The sequence below is a fragment of the Periophthalmus magnuspinnatus genome, chromosome 1 (assembly GCF_009829125.3).
Source record: "Periophthalmus magnuspinnatus isolate fPerMag1 chromosome 1, fPerMag1.2.pri, whole genome shotgun sequence".
In the NCBI taxonomy this organism is placed as follows: domain Eukaryota; kingdom Metazoa; phylum Chordata; class Actinopteri; order Gobiiformes; family Gobiidae; genus Periophthalmus; species Periophthalmus magnuspinnatus.
Genome location: NC_047126.1, coordinates 19,833,858 through 19,857,326, shown reverse-complemented (window position 1 = coordinate 19,857,326; position 23,469 = coordinate 19,833,858). Strand labels below are relative to the sequence as shown.

The following is a 23,469-nucleotide window of genomic DNA, read 5'->3' as shown; positions in this document are numbered from 1 at the left end:
TCTGGTAGAGGGTTTACCACCAGCTTGGTCTCCATGTTGGTGTTTTTGCTTTGCTGAGAATGTTCCATAGTAGGCAAGGGAAGTTTATCTGTATAGCACAATTCGTACACAAGGTAATTCAAAGTGTTTTACAGAATTAGAAAGACATTAAAATCACAATACAACAAATCAAAAAATAAATAATCACAAATACTCATCATAAAATTAACATTGAAGGAGAAAAGTGCAGAATAAGAATCTTTCAGTCATATGCACAGCTAAACAGAACTGTTTTGAGCCTGGATTTAAACATTGTCAAAGTAGTCTCACATCTTGGAAGAAAATCTATACCATTAAACCTATTTATCTCCATGGAAACAAACAGTTGCAGATGCTACCAGGCTCAGTTACAGGTCAGATCTGTGGAGAGGTGACCACGCTCACAGTAAGAACACGTGCTTTTCAAGGTATTTGGAGCAATGATAGCATCAATAGTGAAATAAATGCAATATATGGTTAATGCCATACTGTGGAACATTTTAGGTAAAATGTTAACTTTGCTGCATCTTCAGTACTTTGGTCATTGACATGACTATGATTTTTCCCTAAACACTGGTGGTAGTAAAGAGGAGAAGCTGGAGGATCTGAGGAGGTGAAATATTTGAAACCTGAAATTAGATTTGAAATATCACGTGCCACTTAAAAGAAGCAGAGATGGAGAAGCTGAGGAGGCAGATGGTTTTGCTCAGGCAGTAGAGATCTGAGGAGTTCTGCGCAATAACTTAATTTAACATTTGTTTAACGAATAACAAAAAAACTAACGTGAAACTTTGAAAATATAACTTTCCAATAAAAAAGGAAACACTGTTAAATGTAAGAGTAGCATGTGATGGCCTTATTTGTTTGCACCAAGGCTCAATCATAAGTATATAAAAAGAATAAAAAGAGAAAAACTGTATTATATACCGTACTTGTATTCAGTTATTTACATTTAGGATTAGGATTAGGGTTAATCTATGTCTATTTCTATGTCACTAAACGTTCTTATCCTTTCCTCCAGGTGTACGGCTCTCAGCGCGGTGGGTCTGTCCGTCCTGCTCTCAGTCCTGCTCTGTTACTGCATAGGTAAGACCACGCTAATGCTATTTTCACAAAACACAACATGAACATACAGATAAGCCCGCATCCTATATCCATCAGCCGAATCATTGTGAATCGTGAAATAGAACAAGAATCATTGCTCTGATCGACTAACACTTTCACCTCCACTGTATACGGCCACTGCTCTGCTCCAATTTTATTTACATAATCAGTGATACGTGTAGGATTCATTTCCGGTACAAATGAAAGCAAAAAAAAACTGCTGCTTGCTAGCCTGATTTGTACCTATCCGTAGGAGATGCCTGCAGCTACACGGCTCTTTGTTGCGATGACCTTTACAACCGCATCAGCTCCCATTGGGGTCTTGCAACAGACTTAGTAGTTTTAAATGTATATTGCAGTTTAAAATGTCCAAATTATAGATTGTAATTACACAGCAGACAGAAGCACGATATGTGTTCTTTAAAAACATCTCTGAAAGTAATTATTAAATCAAATTGGATACGGCTGAGCTATGAGACAGGAACTTCAGCTCTCATTTACCGTTTACATTAGGTTTCAAATATTTGTATTAAAGATCCCAGTTGTGTGCATATTTTGGCTTGAGTGTAAAACCACATTTGGACACACACACACACCCACACACACACACACACACACACACTTACACATCTCTCTGCCTCTTCACTGTGAGGTCTAACTTCTCCCACTTTGACAAATGAGACTTTCTTTCATTTTTCCCCTGACGTGTCCCCTCTTAATCCGTCTGTTATCATTTCTCCCTCCTCTTCCTCTCTCTCCTGCCATCCCCGTCTGTCCCATCTCTCTTCCCCTCTCCACCTTCCTCTCTGTCGCTCCTTACTCTTTCTTTCTTCTCTTTCTCTCTTTTCTCCTCCCTCTCTCTACCTCCCACTCTCCTCATATCTCTCCCCTCCTTTTCTTCCTCTCCTACCCTCACTCCTTGTCCCTCTCCTCCTCTCTTTCCCACTTTCTCTATCCCCCTTTTCTCCATTTTCTCTCTCCTCCTCCTCTTCCTTGTCCCTCTCTCTACCTCCCTCTCTTTACCTCTCTCCTCCCTTTCTCTTTCCCTCTCACCCTCCTCATATCTCTCCCCTACGTTTCACCCTCTGTCTTACCTTGACCCTTTCTCTTTCTCCCTCCCTCGCTCTGTCTCTCTCTTTCCCACTCTCTCTATCCCCCTTTTCTCCCCTCCCTCTCTCTATTGCACTCCTTCTCCCTCCTCCTCTTCTCTGTGTCCCATCTCTACCTCGCTTTCTTTTGTCTCTCACCCTCTGTCTGTGTATCTTTGTCCCCTTACCCCTCTCACGTCATCTCTCTCCTCTCTTTCCCCCCTCCTCCTCCTCTCCCTCCCTCCCTCCTTCCTCCCTCTCTCCGCACATGCCCTCTCTCGTCTGGCTCTGTATTGGTTTCCTGTGTATGATCGGAGCCCATCAGATAAACAGGTCTCAGTGTAGTCCCTCCCTCAGGCGTGCTCCTCTGTTTTAAACTCAGGATGTGTGAAATCTTACATACATTTTATGCTCCATTTTCCTCCAGTTCAACATGTTTTTTCTATTAAGATGTGATACACTTTTGGCAGGAGAGGTCTTTGGTTTTTGGACACGAGTTTGGCGTTTTACAGACATTCGGAGATAGGACCAGAAGCGTTTAATGGTGCACTGTAAAACTTTTGTTAAAACACACTGTAGTACATGACGTAAAAGCCTTATTTGGGATTAAAAAAAACAACAAAAAAACAATGCATTTGATTTTCATTCATTCAGGAAATAAAAAAGACATTCTTAGTATTATCACGGCAAAATGTACAGTAGTTCTGGTCAGGTTACTGGTGGACACTGTCTTATATCTATTTCACATGTGTCAAACTCAAGGCCCGCGGGCTAAATGTGGCCCTCCACGCCATTTTATGTGGCCCTCAACAGTGTAAATTAATAGGTATGATGGTCTTAAAATGTCAATTTATCAGGAGACACGCAGTTACACAGCCATATTTTTTACATGTTTTCAAATGCATGTGCAATATTTCTAACTTGAAGAAGTAATGATTACAGAAACAGATCACTGACAATTTAAAAAAGTAGGTACATTTACTTTTGCTGATGTGGCCCTTGGTGAAAATGTGTTTGACACCCCTGATCTATCTGAAAGGAGGAGTTAACTACACTGAAACGAGCACACCTATTGATTTACAGCATTTCGACAGATATCGAGATGCAGTAAAGCTTCAAATGTAGTGAATTTTGTTGATTTTTTACAACAGAAACAACTGAATCGATTGTTTAGTGTTTTTTTAAAGCCATTTGTGTCTTGTAGTTTGCTCAAAATATGAACTTTTTTAAAAATACAACCCTCAAACAATCATAAAAACAGACAAAAAATGCAATGGAGTCGAAAGTACAGATACCTGCTCTCAAATGTAGTGAAGTAAAAGTAAGAAATATCCACTTTAAAGTAAGTTAAAGATACCTGAAATTTATACTTAAGAGCAGTACTTTACTACTTTTACTTTGTTATATTCCACCACTCGAAAGCACACAGTGGACTTATTTTGACCTCAAGAGCTGCTTATACAATATATATGTCCTGGGACAAGACACATTTTGCTCAAAGGCAAAAAAAATAAAAAATAAAAAAGACGGCAGAAGAAAATGAATGGTGACTAGATTTAAACTTGAGGCAAATGTGTTTTTCTTCGGTGGACACTTTTATTCACAGAGAGAGAAATTTTGGAATAAAAACAGGTTGCTGGAGGGTACGCCACAGCCAGTTTGGAATCCTGGCATGGTCTCTGTTCTGTGGTGAGGCCAAACCTTATCCTTTTAAACCAAAAAGAGAAGAGAGAAAAAAAAACAACGCACGCATGAATCACCTCCTCCAGTTACTCATTAATACCCCAAACTCGATCCAGATGCCCCGGTTCAGTCTACGATTGGCACATGCTAAAGAAGCTTCCTGTGTATTTTCTTAATGACAGACACTGGAAATGTTTAGTCACAGCAAAATAACATGGAGTATTTTATATTACGGCGGGATTTGTACACTCGTTTTAATGGATTTTGACACATTTATTTGCTTGGAATGTGACAAAATATGGTATTAAACTTATCCATGTTATATTTATTAAAGGTCCTATAGTATGCAAAATTGACTCCTCAAAAACCTCCTCAAAAACATACCTGGACCTGTGTTTTGTTTCATTCACGCATTTATTATTAGTCTGTCTACATCTCCAAAGCTCAAAATGCTCTGGTCCACCTTGTGATGTCACGCAGTGGTAGTTTAACAGCTCCTTTTACCTTTTGTTTTGTAGAGTTTGTAAATTCCAGGGCTGAAATTATCCAAATTATTCTACTGAAGGTGTGTGGACTTTAAAAACACAGTGGGGCACTTCCTGTATTACAACATGACATCACAAGGTGGAACAGAGTGTTTTCAGTTTGAGAGAAGCGTAAAAATGCAGTGTTTGTGTGTTAAACATATGTGAATGAAACAAAACACAAGTCCAGGTCTGTTTTTGATGAGGAAACAACATTATAACAGATCAGAAAATAGTGTAACACGGGCGCTTTAAATCACAGGTGTTTTAATGGCCCAAAAGTACCTCGAAAAACATGCACTCTACTGTGAGTGAAGTCACCGCTCCACAGTTCTAACTTGTAACTTTGTCTATGATGGAGTTTTCTGCTTGTTTTCATGGAGGTAGATGCGTTAAAAGCTTTACTGTAGAACATTTTAGGCAAAACAGTAACATTTCTATGGAAAAACAAGTGACGAGCCCTTCAACAGAAAAGTTACCTATTGCACCTTTAATAGTTATTTTAAACATATAACACTGGAAATTGGTATACTGCACCTTTGTTCACAACTCAGCTCCAGATATGGTTTTATATTGAAGACAAAAGCTAAAAAATTCAGTTAGTTTTTCCAGATATGTGTTTTTTTCCCTATATTTATGATTGCCAACACATAGTACTAGTGTATATGAAATGCAACTCTTACATTTAACAGTGTTTCCTTTTTTATTGGAACCACCTTCTGTATTTGTTATAAGCCACAGCTGCCCTGGTGCTGAATGACAAAACAAAGCTGCCAATCTGCTCCAAGGAAATATTGTTTATTTAAATCCAAAGTTTTTTAAAAAGTAGCGTAAAGTAGACATAATTCAGTCTCTTTTCGCACAATTTGCCGCGTGTACTCTTTTAAGATATGGAGTAAAAGTCGTTTTCCAGAGCCTCCTTGATCATTTAGGTGTGACCCACTTTTTCAATGCAGGTTTGAAATGTGAAGTTCAATCAAAACGTTGAAATACAAATCATTATTTTCCCTAGGACTAAAAAACTGGGTCAAGAGAAACCATAAAGGTGCGTTCACTTTTCTGGTGCGTTTATTATCTGATTATCTACATGAAATTTGTACTTTGGGTGTTTTGTTGCTAAAAAAGTACATTGGACAGCAGGCTTTCTTAGTGCGAGCGGGGTCTCCTCTTCACAGATCTGAGCTGTAACTTGGTTTGATTACATCACCTGCTCGTTGTCATAGAGATATACACGTTTAATGTCATATTGTGGGGGATTTTTGTCGCCACGTTTGTCCATGGAGACCAGGCAAGAAAAAGTTGACCATAAAAGTTACACAGTGAACCTTAAATACAAGTTCTACCTTTTTCCTTGATAATACATATTTTGGATGTCGAATTGCTACACTTTCTGAATACATAAAAAGGGATGAACTCCTCTCCGTCTCTCCGTTGCTGTGGGTGGTGTGAGTTATTTCATGAGTTTGGACCGGTGCATTTTCAAACCTGTCATAGCGTTTTCCCTCGTTTTACTTTGCGCCTGAGTTACATATTTTAAACAGTTCTCAGAGGGGTAAGACGGGGGGAGGAGGAAAAGGAGGTGGAGGAGGAGAGAGAAAGAAAGAATAGAGCTGGTATTTTTTTTTCTTAAAGGTCATTGATTCCCAGAATGAACCAGGCAATTACGAGAGCAGCTCAGATGGTGTAGGATTTGGAGATCTGTGGCCATAGGCGAGTGTGTGTTCTTTGGATTGTGTGTTTTTTTTGCAAATGTGGTGAGATTGTTTTTCACACACTGTAAAAAAAAAAAAAAAAAAATCCGCAATGTTTTGAAATCGGATTGACCTCTCTTTTACAGGTTTTAACGAGCTGCGTGTTCGCTCGGTCCACTTTCAGTCCGTGCGCCGCTGAAAACGATGCAAGAGGTAGTTTCATTGGGGAAGAGAGGCTGGTCTGAGCTCATAAATACAGAACAAACCAATTCACTAACGTAGGAACGAGAGCACGGCCGTAATGTGCCGGACAAATACGTGTACTGCATCTTTTTCCACCTAAATAGTTGCCATGTAAACAGGAACTAAAGATGCACTGTGTAACTTTGCTGATGTAGGGGTTGCTACTTGCGTGTCTCGTGCTGATGGGATTGCGGTTGAAGTGTTCCAGAGTATGGTAGTATCAAACATCACTGACATTGATCTCCATGGAGACGAGCAGGTGATAGTACCCAGCTACCAAGTTACACGTCAAATCAGTGCAAAAAGTAACAATATAATTTTTAGCAATATAAATATTTGTAAATGAGTATATGCAAAATTGACCAGCCCATTGTAGTACTGTGGAACTTACCAAGCAAAGCAGCACCATTGAGATTAGCAATTGATAGACACCCCCTCCACAAGAAAAGTGACGTAATGAATCTTTAAATATTGTATGTGTGCAAATAAAAAACAAAATGATAAGTTTGTCATGAGTGGGTGTAAAGGTTTGCTCTCTGCTCGTGCATTAAGTAGCGAAGAAGTTTATATGAAGCCAAAACCGTAAGTGGCCCGCTACAAAGAAATATTATTAATATATTATAGTGTGTAGACAGTTTGAAACAAATGAAACAACAGAACTTATCAGCTCAAAAATGTGAGTTAGACAATAGTTTATGAGTTTATGAATTGTAATGTGGGTTTCTTCTTCATTTTACTGGCTGACATGTCATAATATTAATAAATAAATAACCATAGTCTGAACTAGGGTTGTCAAAGGTAGCCAAAATCAGATACTAACAATGCTAAAACTAGAATCAAAAATATCAATACCAATTTGAGCAGGTTTCAATACTAAAACGGTTACATTCACAGGACAGAAATAAGCCTTTCCTGAATAGTTTTTGAATGATCTTGAGCTGCATCAGACCAAATATAAGACACATAGACTAGTATACACGCATGGACCACTATGGAACCTACATAGACGATTGAGAAATTACACAGATATAACACCACATGTTAAGCTATGAAAAGTACTACAACTGTACTCAAAACATGTCTTTTTACAGTGCGCACCTCTGTCCAGCCTGACCTTCTTCCACGATGTTAGACCATATATTTTTTCACATCGTACTGTTCAGCGTTCTCTGGGATTTCCTGATTGACACACGCATACACACACAGGCGCACACACACACACACACACGCACACAAGAACACGTATGTTTTGATTGGCACGGCCTGTACCCCGGGTGCGCACTGCTTTTGGCCCTGACATCCTGACATAATGGCGTACCAGACAACACATGATCCGTGCCTGTTCTGTTCTGTGCCGCGTGTTTTTCCACTTTTGTAACTGTCAATCAAATCCCATGTGATCGCCACGGCAACCTCCCCCTATTTCTACGACCCTACCTCCACTGTAAAAACAACACGAGGTGAAATGGTTAGACTGCAGTGTTTGTTTATTTAGCTAGTTTGGACAATTTTGATTTAAATATGAACTTTTTTAGTGGAGGAATACACATAAATAATGAATATATATACAAATTACTTACACAGGTTGGTGCGATTCCAGCTCTCACGGATGAATGCTGCCGTTGTGTCCTTAAGCAAGACACTTAACCCACCTTGCCCTGCGTACACTGTGTTTTGAATGTGTGTGTGAATGAGTGAGTAGTTCCTTGATGTAAAGCTCTTCGAGTGCCTTCAAAGTGGAAAAAAACGCTATAGTAAAACGTGATCGTATACCATTTTGAGCACTTTTTAACTTAAATATTGTAAGAGTTTGAATAAATGCTTGAAAATAATTCTACAGTTTTCAATTTACCGTCACTTTTATTTCGAGATATTTTTTACAGTGTATTCCTCGGCTCATTCTCGAGTGAACAAAAAGACTGAAAAAAAGAGAAAATCTGTTAGCTTTGTAAAAACAATGTGTAAAATCAATCTTTATTACTGTGACAGACGAACAGAGGGAGAATGAGGGAAAATGGCGGACGTAATAGATTTCCTGTATTCTGTAAGGGCAGCTGTGAAACGCATAGCTATCAGAGGTGTAGTGCCAATGGTTCAGAACGGGTAATATCCCAAATAGACCGACTCCTATTCAGGACATGTAAGGTCATCAGGATGTGTGTGTATGTGTGTGTGTGTGTGTGCGCTCTTTGGCATGGACCTAACCCCACATGGAAAAGACATATGCTGCAAAGGTAGTATAAAGTAAATATAGAAAGTTGGAGAGAGGGATGGCGAACATGGTGGACCAAATATGCAACAGCCCCCTTGTGGAAAATTCAAAAATGTTGTTAACCTCAATGCAATATCTGTAACATGCGCCCAAACAGGATTGAAACAGTAATACACAACTGAACAGGGAACACGTTTAGCTGTCGACACGTTCTGATTGTTGATTTCAAGCTGGTTTTAGTTGTTGAATCTGGCAACCGCACAATGAGAAAGTTGAGGAACCCTTTCTATTTTGTAATTGTGAATGCATTTAAATCACAATTATCATTATTAAAAGTCAATGTTTTAGCTTCATATCAACAAATTGGTTATGTTTAAGAAATATTTAAACACGCTGTACCCAAATTTTTATAAAAGTTTAACACAGAACAATTATTCCTGGCACATTCCGAGCATCATAAGATTCACAATGATGAGTTTATAAGCACTTTTCACAACTTTCAGATGTCAGAACGGAGATTCGCCATCACGGTGAAGCTAACAACTGGCATGCTAACAACGCACCAACCTTACTTCTCGGTTTGCAAGTGATAAAAACACACATCGGTCTTAGTTTAACCCAAATTTAACTTTATTACATTTGAAATAATGAGGCATCATTGGTTGAGTGGTGAGATCCACTGATCCACAGGTTGGTGGTGCGATTCCAGTTCCCACAGATTAATGCTGTGATTGTGTCCTTGGGCAAGACACTTAAGCCACTTTGCCCCCAGTGTCTGTGTACACTGGTCTATGAGTGTGAATGTGAATGGGAGTGGTTCCTTGATATAAAGAGCTTTGAGTTAGGCCTGTCCTGATAATTACTACGTTTATTTATTTTTTTATTTAGGGTTTTATACTTATTATTTGTACTTTTTTTTTTTTTTTTTGCACAACTGGAATTTTTTATTTATTTATTTTGGCAATACATTATGGTTTAAGCCTTAAAAAGTGTAATTAATTAACTTCTATGACTCATTACCGATGCAAACTAAGTACTAAAGTGTGCCTTTCATTCTGCTGTTTATTGTTGCAGCTCATGATTTTTTATTTTATTTTTTTTTATATTGTAGAATTATAATAGCTTTTGTGATTTAAAACAAAGGGATTCTATTATATGAAATTAAATTACTTTAAATATAATCGTTTATCATCTATATTTACTTCAGCTGTAAATATCTAGTATAATACTTCAAAATTTGTTATACTTTCCGTGAGGGTGGAAAAGCCCTATATAAAAATATGATATTGTTAAAATCAGTGTTACATTTAATTATATTTACTGCATATCTACTTGGGCATGTTTAGAAAATATTTAGGACTAATTCTATACTTTCTATAACACGATTCACTTTGGAAGTCGCAATCCCATTTTGTATTTAAAGACCTAAAGTTTTGCCTCATTACTTCACTGCACTGACACTGATAATGAGCTGTTGGGTAAGCAATCACACAGGCGGATTATTATTGTAGTGTTTTGAAATATGCAGTATTAAGTTCTGCATCTAAAAGCTCTGTTTACCATAAAGCCAAGCGCACAAAACAATAAAGCCTTTACCGCCCAGGACTTTGCATTGAAGACGCTATCTCCACTGTTGAATAGACCACTGCTGAAATAAGAAAATTAGTAGCAATTAAAGCCTCCATTATGTTACGTTTATCCTCTCAATAAGTTTCTCGCACGGCCCCGAATTTAATGTACAGTACGGCTTTGTAGCGTTTTCGCAATTTACTTTTACAATTATTCTTATTAAGGTAGAATACATCGATGTTATTGTTCAAAAAGATATATAATTAGCCTGTCTTTAGTCGTTTGACCTGTACGAGCGGAGCAGCGGTGGGTGGGGGTGGGGGTGGAGAGGGGGCGGATCACGGTCAAATATGCATGTTGTAAGTTCTATTCACTTGAAAATTCAAAACAAATTTTCTTCAATGATGAAATGTTTACTTGCTTGATAAAAAGGCCACACAGAAAGACCTTCAGAAATCTTTGACGTGATACTTTGAATGCGTGAAAAAACTCACTTTATTTACAGAAGCTTAAGTTATGCCAGCACTAGAAATGGAAACTAGAAACAAGCACTAGAAAGTTATTTAAGAGCGAAAACAGCTTTGTGCACAAAAAACACACTTGGTATCATAGTAACAGTTTTTTATTTATTTATTTGTTTTATTATTATTATTGTAGGACAGCGTTTTAGTTCGATTTTCATCATTTCAAAGGGTAAATTCGCTCCCACTCTCATAGCGACTTCTGTCATATACAAAAATAGAAAAGATCCAGTCTTTTGAACGGCTCTATCCAAAAGACTTTCGGCTCCTTTATGGGATCCGAAAGTATTATATGTTTAAAATACTTAGTTATGTTTTGTGATGCCAAGTATTTAGTATAATTGCAAGATAGAGACAACCTTGTGTATACACTTTAAAAGGCCTCTTCCTGATTCCCCAGCAGCTCTTGAGATCAAAATAACCCAGCTGTATACTGTCTGCGTCTTATTATTAAATGTTTTACTGTCGGAGGAATCAGGAAGTACACATTTGCATGCTTGTTAGAATTACCGTGACAACAACCCTTTGGTAAAACTCCACTCTGGTACCTGAAAGTTGAGAAAAGTGCTTATAAACTCATCCTGGTGATTAATTCGGATGCTCGGAATGCATAAGGTAAGTGAGGAATATGTTTGGTCCGCTGTGAATGCTAGTTCTGTTTTTCACATTAAAAGCCACATGTTTTACAAATCAGGTTCAGCGCCTTTGACTTAGTACATTGAAGTTGGTAAATAATGTCAACTTTTGCGATATGATAATTGTGACAACTCAAATACCGTTTTTGTCTCGATATATTACAGTCATTTTTTGCACATTTGTACTTTAAATTTGACCCACTTTTCAATTTTACTCGTTAACTTGAGGGCCGTGGTGGAAGAACTGTTCAGTTTTGTTACTTAAGTAAAAGTAAAAACACTCAAGTAAAAGTAAAAGTATCACATGAAAAAATAAACTTAACTAAAAGTATTCAAGTACCTATTTAAAAGTATTTTGCACAGACTTCGAGGTCTTATACAGCTTCAAACGTATTCATTTTGAAAAAGATTTGTGCAGAATTTTGTTCAACAGAAACAACTGAATCGATCTTTGTATTCGAGCTGTTTTGATTTGTTAATTTGTTCTATTTTTGTTAGCTCAAAGTATGAACGTGTAAAAAATAAACCTTCAGCCTTCTCTGCAGGATAAAAAATACTTTTATTTTTCAGTTCTTTTGAAAAAATATAGTGGAGTAGAAAGACATGTTTTCTCAGATCTAGTGAAGTAAAAGTAAAAAGTATCCACGTTAAAATTTGCTTAAGTACAGTACAGATACCTACAGATACCTTAAGCACAGTACTTGACTACTTCAGGAGTCAGGAGTACCTAGTTGAAGTATTTGCCGATAAGCTTTAGGTAAATGGTGCAAACTTTGTGTCTTCGTTGTAAGATTCAGAATACCTAGCTAGCTGTGTGCATTCTCCAGGTACGTCTAGAGTTGAAAAGTTAAATTTGATCCTTGCAAAATGACGGTAATGGAGATTAACCTGTAGCCTAGAATTCAGGACTGGCTTGTGTCGCTCTGCAAACTGCCAGATTTGTGCATTGATTTAAACCAGAGTGACATAATGAGTTATTCTAAAGCTGCAAGTTCTCAAGTGTCAGGTGTCCATCGACTGCTGCAGAGGAGAGACTGGGCCTCTTGTTCAGTGTCTTGCCTTGATTTCAAGGCATTCGGGCCACATTTAGTTTTTCAAATACCACTAACATTGTCAAAAAATACTACCACGGCTACACGGTTGTAAATATAACTTAAACTGCTCACACACTGACTCTTTACATTGTAGCGAACGGAACAAGGAGAAGAAAGTTGCACTATGTAACTTTTCTGTTGGTCAATCCATCATGTTCTTGTCTCTGTTAAGTTACTATTGCTTCGTTTGAAATGTTCCACAGCATGGCCTGAAAACGTATTTATCTCCATGGAGACAAGCAGGTGAGTGACTCCACCAGATCAAATGTTGTTAGAAGTAAAAATACATGTGATTGAATAAACGCAAGACATAAGTTAGTGTCACGCTGTGGAATATTCAAAGCAGGTGGCCAACACTCGACCAGAAAAGTTACATAGTGCACCTTTAATCAGTGAGTAACCAACAACGCTATAGTGAAGCTATTTAGCACCATTTGCACTAAAAGATCTTGAAGGAAACTAGATTCTGAATACAATACCACCATATACAAAAGTGATTTAAACAGGAACACACACAAATTACTTTTCTGAATACATATTTTCTTTACATGCACGTCCCAAAACTTTCAAAAACATTTAAAGTGGAACTAAACACATAAACCCTGCTGCTAAACTGGGCAGTGCCTGTGGACTAAAAAAGAGAAAGAGTGAAGAAGAAGAAGAAGAAGAAAGGGAGGGGTGGGGTCTGGAGATATGAGGAACACTGTGATTGGTCCAACAGGTGTCCACACTTCTAACTCCTCCCAGGTGTTTGTAATCAGAAACACTTGGATGTATCGGGACAGTCTTTTGTGATGTCACCAACTACTTGAAAACTTAGATTTTTTTTTTTTGTGTTTTTTTCCAGAAAAATTACTTGGGACTACAGATAATGCTATTAAAACAACAAAATATACAGTTAAGTGGTAGTTTTTAGTTTTAATTTAAATAGGGTGACGTCTTTAGTGCTTAGCTGGAGTTTGGGAGTTACCTCGTCATTGTAGCTTCCTGCTTATTCACTGCATTTCTCCAACAAAAACACTGGCACTAAAACCTCCCTGTGTGACTAATTGAGGCAAGCTGCAGCTCCTAAACTAAGAGCCTTGTATCGCACACACAGGGAGCGTGCATAGTGTGCTCTAACTCGCCTCTGATGCACATTTGTGAGTGGACTTGGCACAGACCCCGTGGTTCATTCAGCAGGTTTTCGCTCCGATAGTTTTGGAGCTGAGATAAAGCTGGGTATTATGCAGCGCTCTCTCAATCACTGCTCGCTTTGTTCCTGTGATGAGACTTTCAAATAATTACCGCCATCACAGACAACACAAACAGATCTGCAGCCCAGAGACAATCAAAGTGTCACTTAGTTAGAAGGATCGCCAGGTTTAGAAGCTAAATGTAAGCTAGCAATGTCAAGTAATGATCGTGGATTGCAAAGTTTCGCCTCAGGACTTTAAGTACATAGTTTTCATTTCCATAAAAGTCCATTGATTTGCCTTAGCTATCTCTCTATATTTATTTATATATTTTTTAACAGACGCTTTTAACCACACTCCTCCTTCATGCCTCCAGCCAAACGCAGCTCTGCAATCAGACTGAAATATTTCAGTGACACATGTGAGATGAAGGAGCTCATTGGTCACCCATCATTTGAAATTAAAATTTCTAGTGCTTCACTCATGGATTCTACAGAAATCTGTAACATTCTGCAGAATATGTCTTGTTTAAAAGCTTAAAATCACAATCATAAAAAGATAAAGAGTGCAGAATAAAAACCTTTTAGTCATATACACAGGTAAACAGAACTGTTTGGAGCAGGGATTTAAACATTGTCAAAGTAGAGGCCTGTCTCACATCTACATCATCACTTTCTGCTGATTATCAGACGGAGCTTATTTTGACCTCAAGAGCTGCTTTTACAATATCACTGTGGGGAAGACCACTCTAAAACCTTTAACCAGTTGACATATATTAACAAAGTCCAAAACATGTCTAAATTACAGAATAGTTACAATCAGACTAATAAAAAATAAATATCAACATCTTTATTTTGTTAAATCAAGGTTCGAACTGTAAAATTGTCCCTGCGTTTTGGACAGAACCTTCCCTTTTTGCAGAATACGTCTCTTGACTGATAGTTAAACATAAACCATTATCCATGCACTAGTGCACAAAGAAGAACATTTTTAAATATACTTTTACAATTATAATAAGCATATAGTGAATCTAATTCAGCCCTCGAGCTACAGACTGGAGACTCCTGTTGTAGCATGTAAAGAATAACTAAAGATCATAATAATGTGAAAATGTTGGCATTTCCAAAAAAAAAAAAAGAGAGAAATTTTAATCTGCTCATCGATAATATGAATTTAATTGAAAAGTACTGGGTGAAGACACCGTTCTTGCTTCTTGTTTAACTATTGTGTAAATATAGGAAATAAAAACTGTAAAATGCTTCTCGATTGAAAAGAATGTCTCATTTAAAATTGCATTTTGAGTGATCCTGCTAGGAGCCTGTAAGTGGCACTTTCTTCTAAATCCTGGCACGAATCGTTGTGTTTTGGCTTCCACATTTAATCTGCAAAGCAAGTATTGTCATAAAATTCACAATAAAACCTACAAATATCCAAGAACAAAAAAAAACTGTTGTCTATTGGGCAACAGGATAAAACAGCGGTTAAATCAGTCTCATCTTATTCTGAGAAATCATTCGAGACTGCAATAATCTTTTTAGATGCAAAACTAAAAATATCCAGCTATCTTTCCACCCTTTCCTCCATCATCTGCACATGTTCCTTGAAGACATTTCGTGCCTTTTAAGCGTTGCACAGAGTCAGTGGTGCCCCTCACAGTGACTAGGGCTTATCAGAGATGCAGCAGTAGCGCTTGGACCTGCTAAAAAGCCGGACGTCCTGGGTAGGTTGTTGATTTGAGTCCTGCTTTTAACTCGGTGGGGAACTTTGTCTTGCATCGATTGTACCCATCCTCCCCGCTGCATGGATCTTTGAATACGCCTCATCAGGGCCTCTCCTCCACTCGCTCTTCATCTTCTAATCACTAATTACTGCTTTCACACAAGTCTGTCTATCGGGGAATTGACCTAGCATAGCCACCCGTCACTCAACTGCGGCGTCCAACGGTGCAAATGCCGTAGCAAGCCAACACCCAACTTTTTTTTTCTTCTCTTTTTCCTGAAAATCCCACACTAGCATCATTTTCCCATTGTGTCTTTTTTAGTGACTGAATTAATCTCATAATTTTTTGTGAATTTGTAAAAAGCTCTAACTTAACCCCCTGTTAAGTCCTAGAAATGTCCTAAAACGGTTTTAAGAAGTTTAACACTTCCTGGTTGGACATGGACAGATACGACAAATAGGTAATCCCATAACAGTAACCTAGCAACCACAACGTTATGTTGTCTAAATTGTGCAATAGTTATGATCTGACTAGTAAAAGTAAAAGTAAATCCCATCTTTGTTTTGTAAAATGAAGTTTTAAAGTGCCTTGCTTGCACGTACATTGTCTGAATTAATCTCATTGTTCTGAATTTGTTAAAAGCACCAAATAACCTCCAGTTAAAGGCTCTGCACCTGATTTTTACTGTCTTGAAAAAGTGAAAAACAAATCAAGTCAATTTTAAACAGTTTGCAGCAGTCCAAAGCTATTCCTCATGTACCGCAATGAGCTTTTTCAGCTTGCCACGGCGGTAAAGCTAACGACTAGGCAAGGCGAGCCAAGGCAAGTTTATTTGCATAGCACAATTTGTACACAAAATAATTCAAAGTGCTTTACAGAATAAGAAAGACATTAAAATCACAAAGCAACCAAATGAAAACATAAATAATCATCATAAAAAAGAGAAGAGTGCAGAATAAAAACCTTTCAGTCATATGCACAGCTAAATACACTGGTTTTGAGCCTGGATTTAAACATTGTTTCACATCTAGCATGCTAACAAGCACTTTCTGGACAATAAAAACCTGTCTAATTAAATACAGAAAGCACGCAGCTGACTTATTTTGACCTCGAGAGCTACTTTTCCTATATATCTGTGGAGTAAAACCACTCTAAACCTTTTTTCCAGCTGACAGAATTGAATTTTCTTTTGCTACCCATGAGAAAAAAAATAACAAGGTCCAAAACGTGTAAATTACAGAATAGTTATGATTAGACTAAGAAAAATAAACATAAACATCTTTATTTTGTTAAATGAAGGTTTAAACTATGAAGCTGGACAGAGCCTTCCCTTTATGCTGAAAATCACACACTAGCTAGCATGTCCCCGTTGTGTTTTTTCCACTGACTGAATTAATCTCATAGTTTTTGTGAATTTGTTAAGTGCCAAATAACCCCCTGTTAATTCCTCGAAATTTCCTAAAAAGGTTTTTGTTGGAGAAAAAGCCCGGTGGTGTGTGACAGTTTCCATGGGCGTTGATCCTCTTATGCTATCGGCTGCACACATGTATGCACACACGCGGGCGGGCTAGCTCCTGACGATTAGCCAGCACTCTCCCATGACCCTTTGCTCCTGTCCTCACCATGAGCGCTAGCGGCTAACGGGCTAGCGCAGCACGCCTCTAATTTAATGAGGCACTGAGGTGTGTTGGAGCATGAGGGATCAGTGTGGGTTATATGCGTGTGTGTGGGGGAGCGTGCACGTAGGTGGAGGGCGTGCACATGGGCAGGGGCGTGCACGTGAACAGCGGGGGTCTCTCGCTCTAAATGTTCCCAAGTCGAAGCTGTAATTGGTCCTTGACATGACTCTCCCCGTATGATTTGCAATGAGTTGACAGCATGGCTCCGGAAATTGTGTTGAAAATTTCAAACTGATATGATTTTTCATTTGTAAAACAAACATAAAAAAAAACACAACAACTTTTATTATAATTGTCATTTTTTTACTCTTAAACTATTTGTTAGCTGAGTGTCACTAAAGGCATGTGCATATGTTTTAACCACCACTTTATTGTGGTGGTGGTGCTGCTGTTGTGTCTTTGAGCAAGATACTTCACACTAATTGCCTACTTCAGCACTGATGACACTGCTCATTGTGACATCTGGTATAAAACCTGTCATCTCCCTGCTATTTGCTGTGTTGACCCCATAGGCTCCAATTTACTTTCTATTGAAAAACTGTTGCCCTTCTTTCTGTAACTGCTGCTGTCAGGCTCATCATTTTGGTCTTAAATTGTTTCTATTAACCCGCTCTACATGATCTTCATGTTTTATTTCGCCGTAAATCAAGATATGAGCATTAATAACAGACAAATCTCTTGCTCTCTTTCCCTGAGGGCGCGAATGTTAGCAACAGGTTTGATTGACAGCGTTGATAAGCGCCTGCTTCATGCTAAACCAGCGGTGCAGGTGGGGAGGAGCGTTACCTACAACAACCTCCCTCTGGATTGGCTCTTTGGTTGTTATGATACTCGTGGTCAGAATTCCAAATATGTAACTCGGCCCTAAATTCGCTTCGATAACTGCTAGTCCCAATTAGCTTCATTTGACTGGAGCTGAACACTGTGGGTGACGTCACACTCCCTCAGTTTACTTCTTTATACAGTCTATGATTCAGCCACATTAAATAGGAAAATGAAAAAAGAATAAAACAATAAAACAGGTGTTAATATGCAACCTAATCAAACATTTGTAGCTGTATCTTGTAACAGACATTAAAACAGAGCAACCTTATTACATGCTGTTGTGGCAATGATCCTGTCAAATAAAACACGATCAAATCAACTGTTTAAGTAATGAATGAATTGCAAAAAACAAAACAAAACAAAATCCCACTCCGGTAATACAAACCTGGAAACTATTCGTATACCATTTTTATTCTCTTTTGGAAACTTGGACTTGTTTGCAGTACCACACCTGTCACTTCACAGACCCTCTGCACATTCTTGCAAACCCTATAGGAATACTCAACCACAATGACAGACATAGTCACACTTTTCACTTAACTTTTCCTAACTTCCCCCACTAAAAATATTATCTATATATTCCTTAGGGTGCAGAAATCCATGTGTGTAGATGATTATTTTTGTTCCAGTTAAGCTTACTTTGCACCAGTCTATAAACTTTTCCAAATGCCTGTTGTACTCATTTCAATGCCATAAAGCTACATCCTGGAACCTTCTACAGAACTTGAGCCATGTCTAAGTGCAATAGGCTATTTTATTGTGCGTAGCTTATAGTTCTGCTGCTGTGTTGGCGTTGTACAAAAGGCTTGCGGCATTGGGAAGTGTGCAATGGAGGGATATATGGCTTCAGATGTGATTGGTTGAGACACAGGATTAGCTGACTCTGATTGGCCGACAGTGGTGGATAACAAGAAGTAGCAAAACTCATCTTCCTGGTTGGAGTTTACGCATCAAACATAACTTCTACCTGCCTAGGGAGATGTTCCAGATGTTCCGGGCATGTCCCACCGGAAGGAGGCCCCAAGGAAGACCCAGGACACGATGGAGGGGCTATGTCTCTCGGCTGGCCTGGGAACACCTTGGGGTCCCACCTGAGGAGCTGGAGGATGTGTCTAGGGTGAGGGAAGTCTGGGAGTCCCTGCTTAGACTGCTGCCCTCATGACCCGGCCCCGGATAAGCGGGAAAAAATGGCTGGATGAATGGATGGAACATAACTTTGAGCTTTTCTCATTCCTATAGCTAGCATTGCACAAAAGACTTGCAAAAGGAAAGAAAGTGCATGTATATGATTGCATAACTTGAGATGTGATTGGTTAAGAGACAGGAGGAGTGTTCTCTGATTGGCAGATAGTGACTGACAACAAGAAGCAGCAAAACTCATCTTCCTGGTTGGAGTTTGTGCATCAAGCGAGACTTTTATCATTCCCAGCGTTCCACCGTTCTTATTGACATCTAGAATACATGCTAGCCATTAGCGTCAAATACACGCTCCTACTCACATGCTGACCCTTACAACCTAGGAATATTGTCACAGCTCATCTACCATCCCCATAGGAATTGTCATATCTTTATTTAGTCCCTGCCTCCTTTGTGTCCACAGTTTTACATAGTGTACACAGACATTGATATCCCCTGAGTGAGGCTGGGGGCGCACTCATTACATCGGCAGCAGCGTTGTACAAGCCGGCGCGTGCTTAATGAGACGAGATGTCGCGGATGGCAGGTGCAAAGTGACAGGTGTGAAGTGACAGGCTCAAAGATGTCCACAGATGCACATCTCCCCAGGCACACGCTAATGCTAATGCTAATGTGCAAGACCTATATGGGCTGTTTTATCCTGGACTGCATGTGTAAATCAATACATTATTCATGCAGTTTACAAAGTTGGGTTTGTATGTTGTTAGTTTGTAAGTTTAAAGGTACACTATGTAACTGTGGGACTGTCAGCTGCTCGTCTCCGTGAAGGTACAGTTGCTTTGCCTTGAATGTTCTACACTATGTCAATAAACTTATATCCATGTAGAGACAAGCAAGTGACTCCACCAGGCCAAGTTACAGGTCAGATCTGTAGAGAGCTGATTCCACTCATAGTAATGAGAACACATGTAACTGGATGTATGATAGATGTATACATTCAATGCCATACTGTGGGACATTCCAGACAAACCCTCCATCTAAAACAGTTACACAGTTGGCTTTTAATTACCATATTACTATGCAGTATGATTAATCAAAATTTGCTATTGGCTTTTGTTTTTAAGTTTTTAGAGTAATCCACCATAGTTAGTCCATCTCTCTCTTTAGAGCAGGGGTGTCAAACTCAATTTCACCGAGGGCCACATCAGCAAAATGGTTTGTGTCAAATTTATATATATATAAAGAAATAAAAAATATGTCTGTGTAACTGCGTAACTCCTGAAAAAGTGACATTTTAACATGACATACATTTAAATTTACCTTGTCGCGGGCCACATAAAATGACATGGCCCCCAGGCCTTGAGTTTGACACATGTGCTTTAGAGCTTAAAGAAGAACATATTATATTAGATGTTTAGATTTTATTTTTTATTTTATTTTTTTTATTTTTTTTTATTTATTTTTTTTTTCTTAGCTAAAAACAATTACAAACCATAGACCTCATTTCCAATGAATGTCCAAATATGGAACTTGGCTCCAAATATACCCCAATAACTGAGGCTGGATGAGTATCACTTGGCTGGAGCCAAACTCTATGGGTGACGTCACACTCCCTCAGTTCACTTCTTCATACAGTCTATGGTGCAGACACTTGGCACAGATGGTAAAGAATATTATCCACCTGCTCTTTGTTGAACATATGCACAGAGATATGGAGGGAGCAGACATAGAGCCTTGTAAATGAACATGTACTAGTGTCGAGTGTCCAGTGCTGGCCAGCCCACGTGTGTAGTGTGACCAATTCTTAGAGTTTGTGTTAAATGGCAGAGAGGTATGGTGAACACGAGTCCAGCAGTTTCAGTACTTGGACTGCAGGGGCATTCCTATAAATTTAATATTCCACTATAACATACGTAGATTTGATTTTACTTGTTGTTGGTTGTAAACCAAAGTACTCTACTTGGGTAGGAGGGGTGACTGCATTTAAATCAATTTTTTTTTAAACAAAATAAAGATAACACAACCAAATCGAAGCCCTTACTATTTCTATACAACAGACAAGTAGCTGCGTCTCCCTTCCCCTCATGCGGGTGCTCTTAAACTGTTCTACTATCAGTTTACTGCAGAGTTCATTATTCAAAAGCTCTCCCCATGACGTGGACACACTGTTTAGAAATGAGGACAATAAAGCCACTAGCGCAACATCTGTCTTCTCTCCAGACTACACCATGTTGCATATTTATACATTCACTGTAAATTTATCAAATATGAAATATAGCCCTGTGTTTTTTTTATGTTCTTTCAACTGAAGTCAATCTCTAAAAACACCTTTAACTTCATATGAAATTTTAGAGTACTAATTTCACTAAAATGGAAAGATTTTATTTAAAATCTTGTCTATTTGTTTATTTTTAAAATCATTTTACTTCCTGGTTAGATGTGGACAGCTGATGTGACATGCATTCCTTAAGTTTTACCTACCAACCACGCTGTAACCAGGGAACAAAGATTGACTAACGCAATAGTTCTGTTTAGACAAATGAAAGTAGATGACAACACCATCAGTTTGTTAAATCAATGTTTATTTTGTCAGAAAAATGTCTTCCTTTTTACTCACCCTACCTGCATTTTTGTACTTTTTTATCTCAACTTTTTTCCCAAACTTCCACTTGATTGATGTAAAACTCTGATAAATATTTACCACAGGTACTATCCAACCCCAAACACAGTAATTATTAGAAAAACATGAAAACCTGTGATATGCACTTTAATAAAACATCCCTAATTACCTCACAAGCACGTTCACCTGCAACAAGCCGGCACCACCCGCAGGGCAGATATTAATTGTTGCCTCACATTTGGGACTTAACAAGAGGAGAAATCTGTGTGTAGCTTTTAATCTTGTGCACAGTCGTGTCTGGGAGGGCATCAGGCTTGTCCCATGATAAAAAGAAGTGTTGTTATTATATTGTCAGTTTAATTAGAGCTGGTGTGGATTGACTAGTTGGCAAATTAGAAAAAAAACAAACTCCCTCTTCGCCCCTTTATATTGTAAAATGCCAAATCAGCAGCGAAGCTATTCATCAGGCAGTCAGCATAAACATGGTACAGGGTGAAGAGAGGAGAGAAGGAGAGAAAGGCGGAGAGAGGGAGAGAGAGAGAGAGAGAGAGAGATGGAGAGAGGGGGATAAAGAGACAGAGGAGAAAGGAGCATAGAGGGAGGGTAATGAGAGGAAGTAAGAGACAAAGAAAGACAAGAGAGAGAGAGAGGGAAGTGTCTGGGAAGAAAGATGGCACCATTTGGGCTGTTTGTAATAACACAGTAGTCCAGAGGGAGGGTACTGTCTTACTTATAAACATACCACGTCAAAATTGGGCTTGAACTGAGACTGAACCCGAGACTAAACCAGGACTATATTAGAAGTAGATCCAGATTAAACCAGGATTAAACCAGGACTAAACCAAGACTAAACCTAACTACTAACTGGGCTCAAACAAGGACTAAACCAGGACTATATTAGAAGTAGAGCTGGACTAAACCAGGACTAAACCAGGACTAATCCAAGACTAAACCTAGCTACTAACTGGGCTCAAACTAGGACTAAACCAGGACTACATTAGAAGTAGATCAGGACTAAACCAGGACTAGACCAAGACTAAACCAAGGCTAAACCCAACTACTAACTGGGCTCAAAATAGGACCAAACCAGGACTATATTAGAAGTTGATATGGATTAAACTAGGACTAAACCAGGACTAAACCAGGACTAAACCTGGACTAAACCAAGACTAAACCAGGACTAAACCAAGACTAAACCCAACTACTAACTGGGCTCAAACTAGGACCAAACGCATTGACTGGAAGTGTAAATGCACCCTTACCTTCCACAAAAGAGATCATAAATTCTTTTGGTACAAGTTTGCATGTTCTGTGGATACTCTTTAACTGCCTCCCTCTACCCAAAGACGATCAAAAGAGGAACAAGATGAATACAATTACTACAAAAAAATATAAAAAGTAAAGTATTAAAGCGACAAAAATGCAGTGCCGTGATGGAGGAGTCTTTAAAGTGGGACTAAGCACCTAAACGCCTGCAACTACATTTGAAATGGAGCTGCTAAAATGGGCAGAACCTGGAGAATGGAGAGTAACAAAGGAGGAGGGGTGAGGTCTAGAGGTATAAGGAGCAGCGTGATTGGTCTAACAGGTATCCAAACTTCAAACTCCTCCCCCTGCAGCCAGGTGTTTGTAATCAGAAATCAGAAAATCTGGCTGTAATCAGGGCAGTCTTTTGCGATGTCACCAACTACTGAAAATTGCAGAGACCAATGAAGGCAGCACTCACACACACACACACACACACACACACACAAAAATCCGAGGAAAAAATATCTTTCTCTTTAAAAGACTGAGATGTGCTTGGAATAAATCAGCGAGCCTGTTTTGATTTTGCACCAAACTCACTTATTATTATTGCCTTTAGAAAAATAAGGTTACGTCTCAATTTGAGGAGAAGAATAACAAAGATGATTTTCAACATCTGCTTTGGT

General features: G+C 38.7%; 1 protein-coding gene across 2 annotated transcripts in view; it reads left to right on the top strand.

The window, feature by feature from the left end:
• LOC117393469 (teneurin-3) overlaps nt 1-23,469 on the top strand; it is a 516,796-nt gene that overhangs the window by 317,326 nt on the left and 176,001 nt on the right. For both annotated transcript variants that reach the window (XM_055225737.1, XM_055225739.1), the window contains one exon: nt 1,040-1,104. In XM_055225737.1, the coding sequence (XP_055081712.1) occupies nt 1,040-1,104 (65 nt within the window). The remainder of the gene's footprint in view (nt 1-1,039; nt 1,105-23,469) is intronic.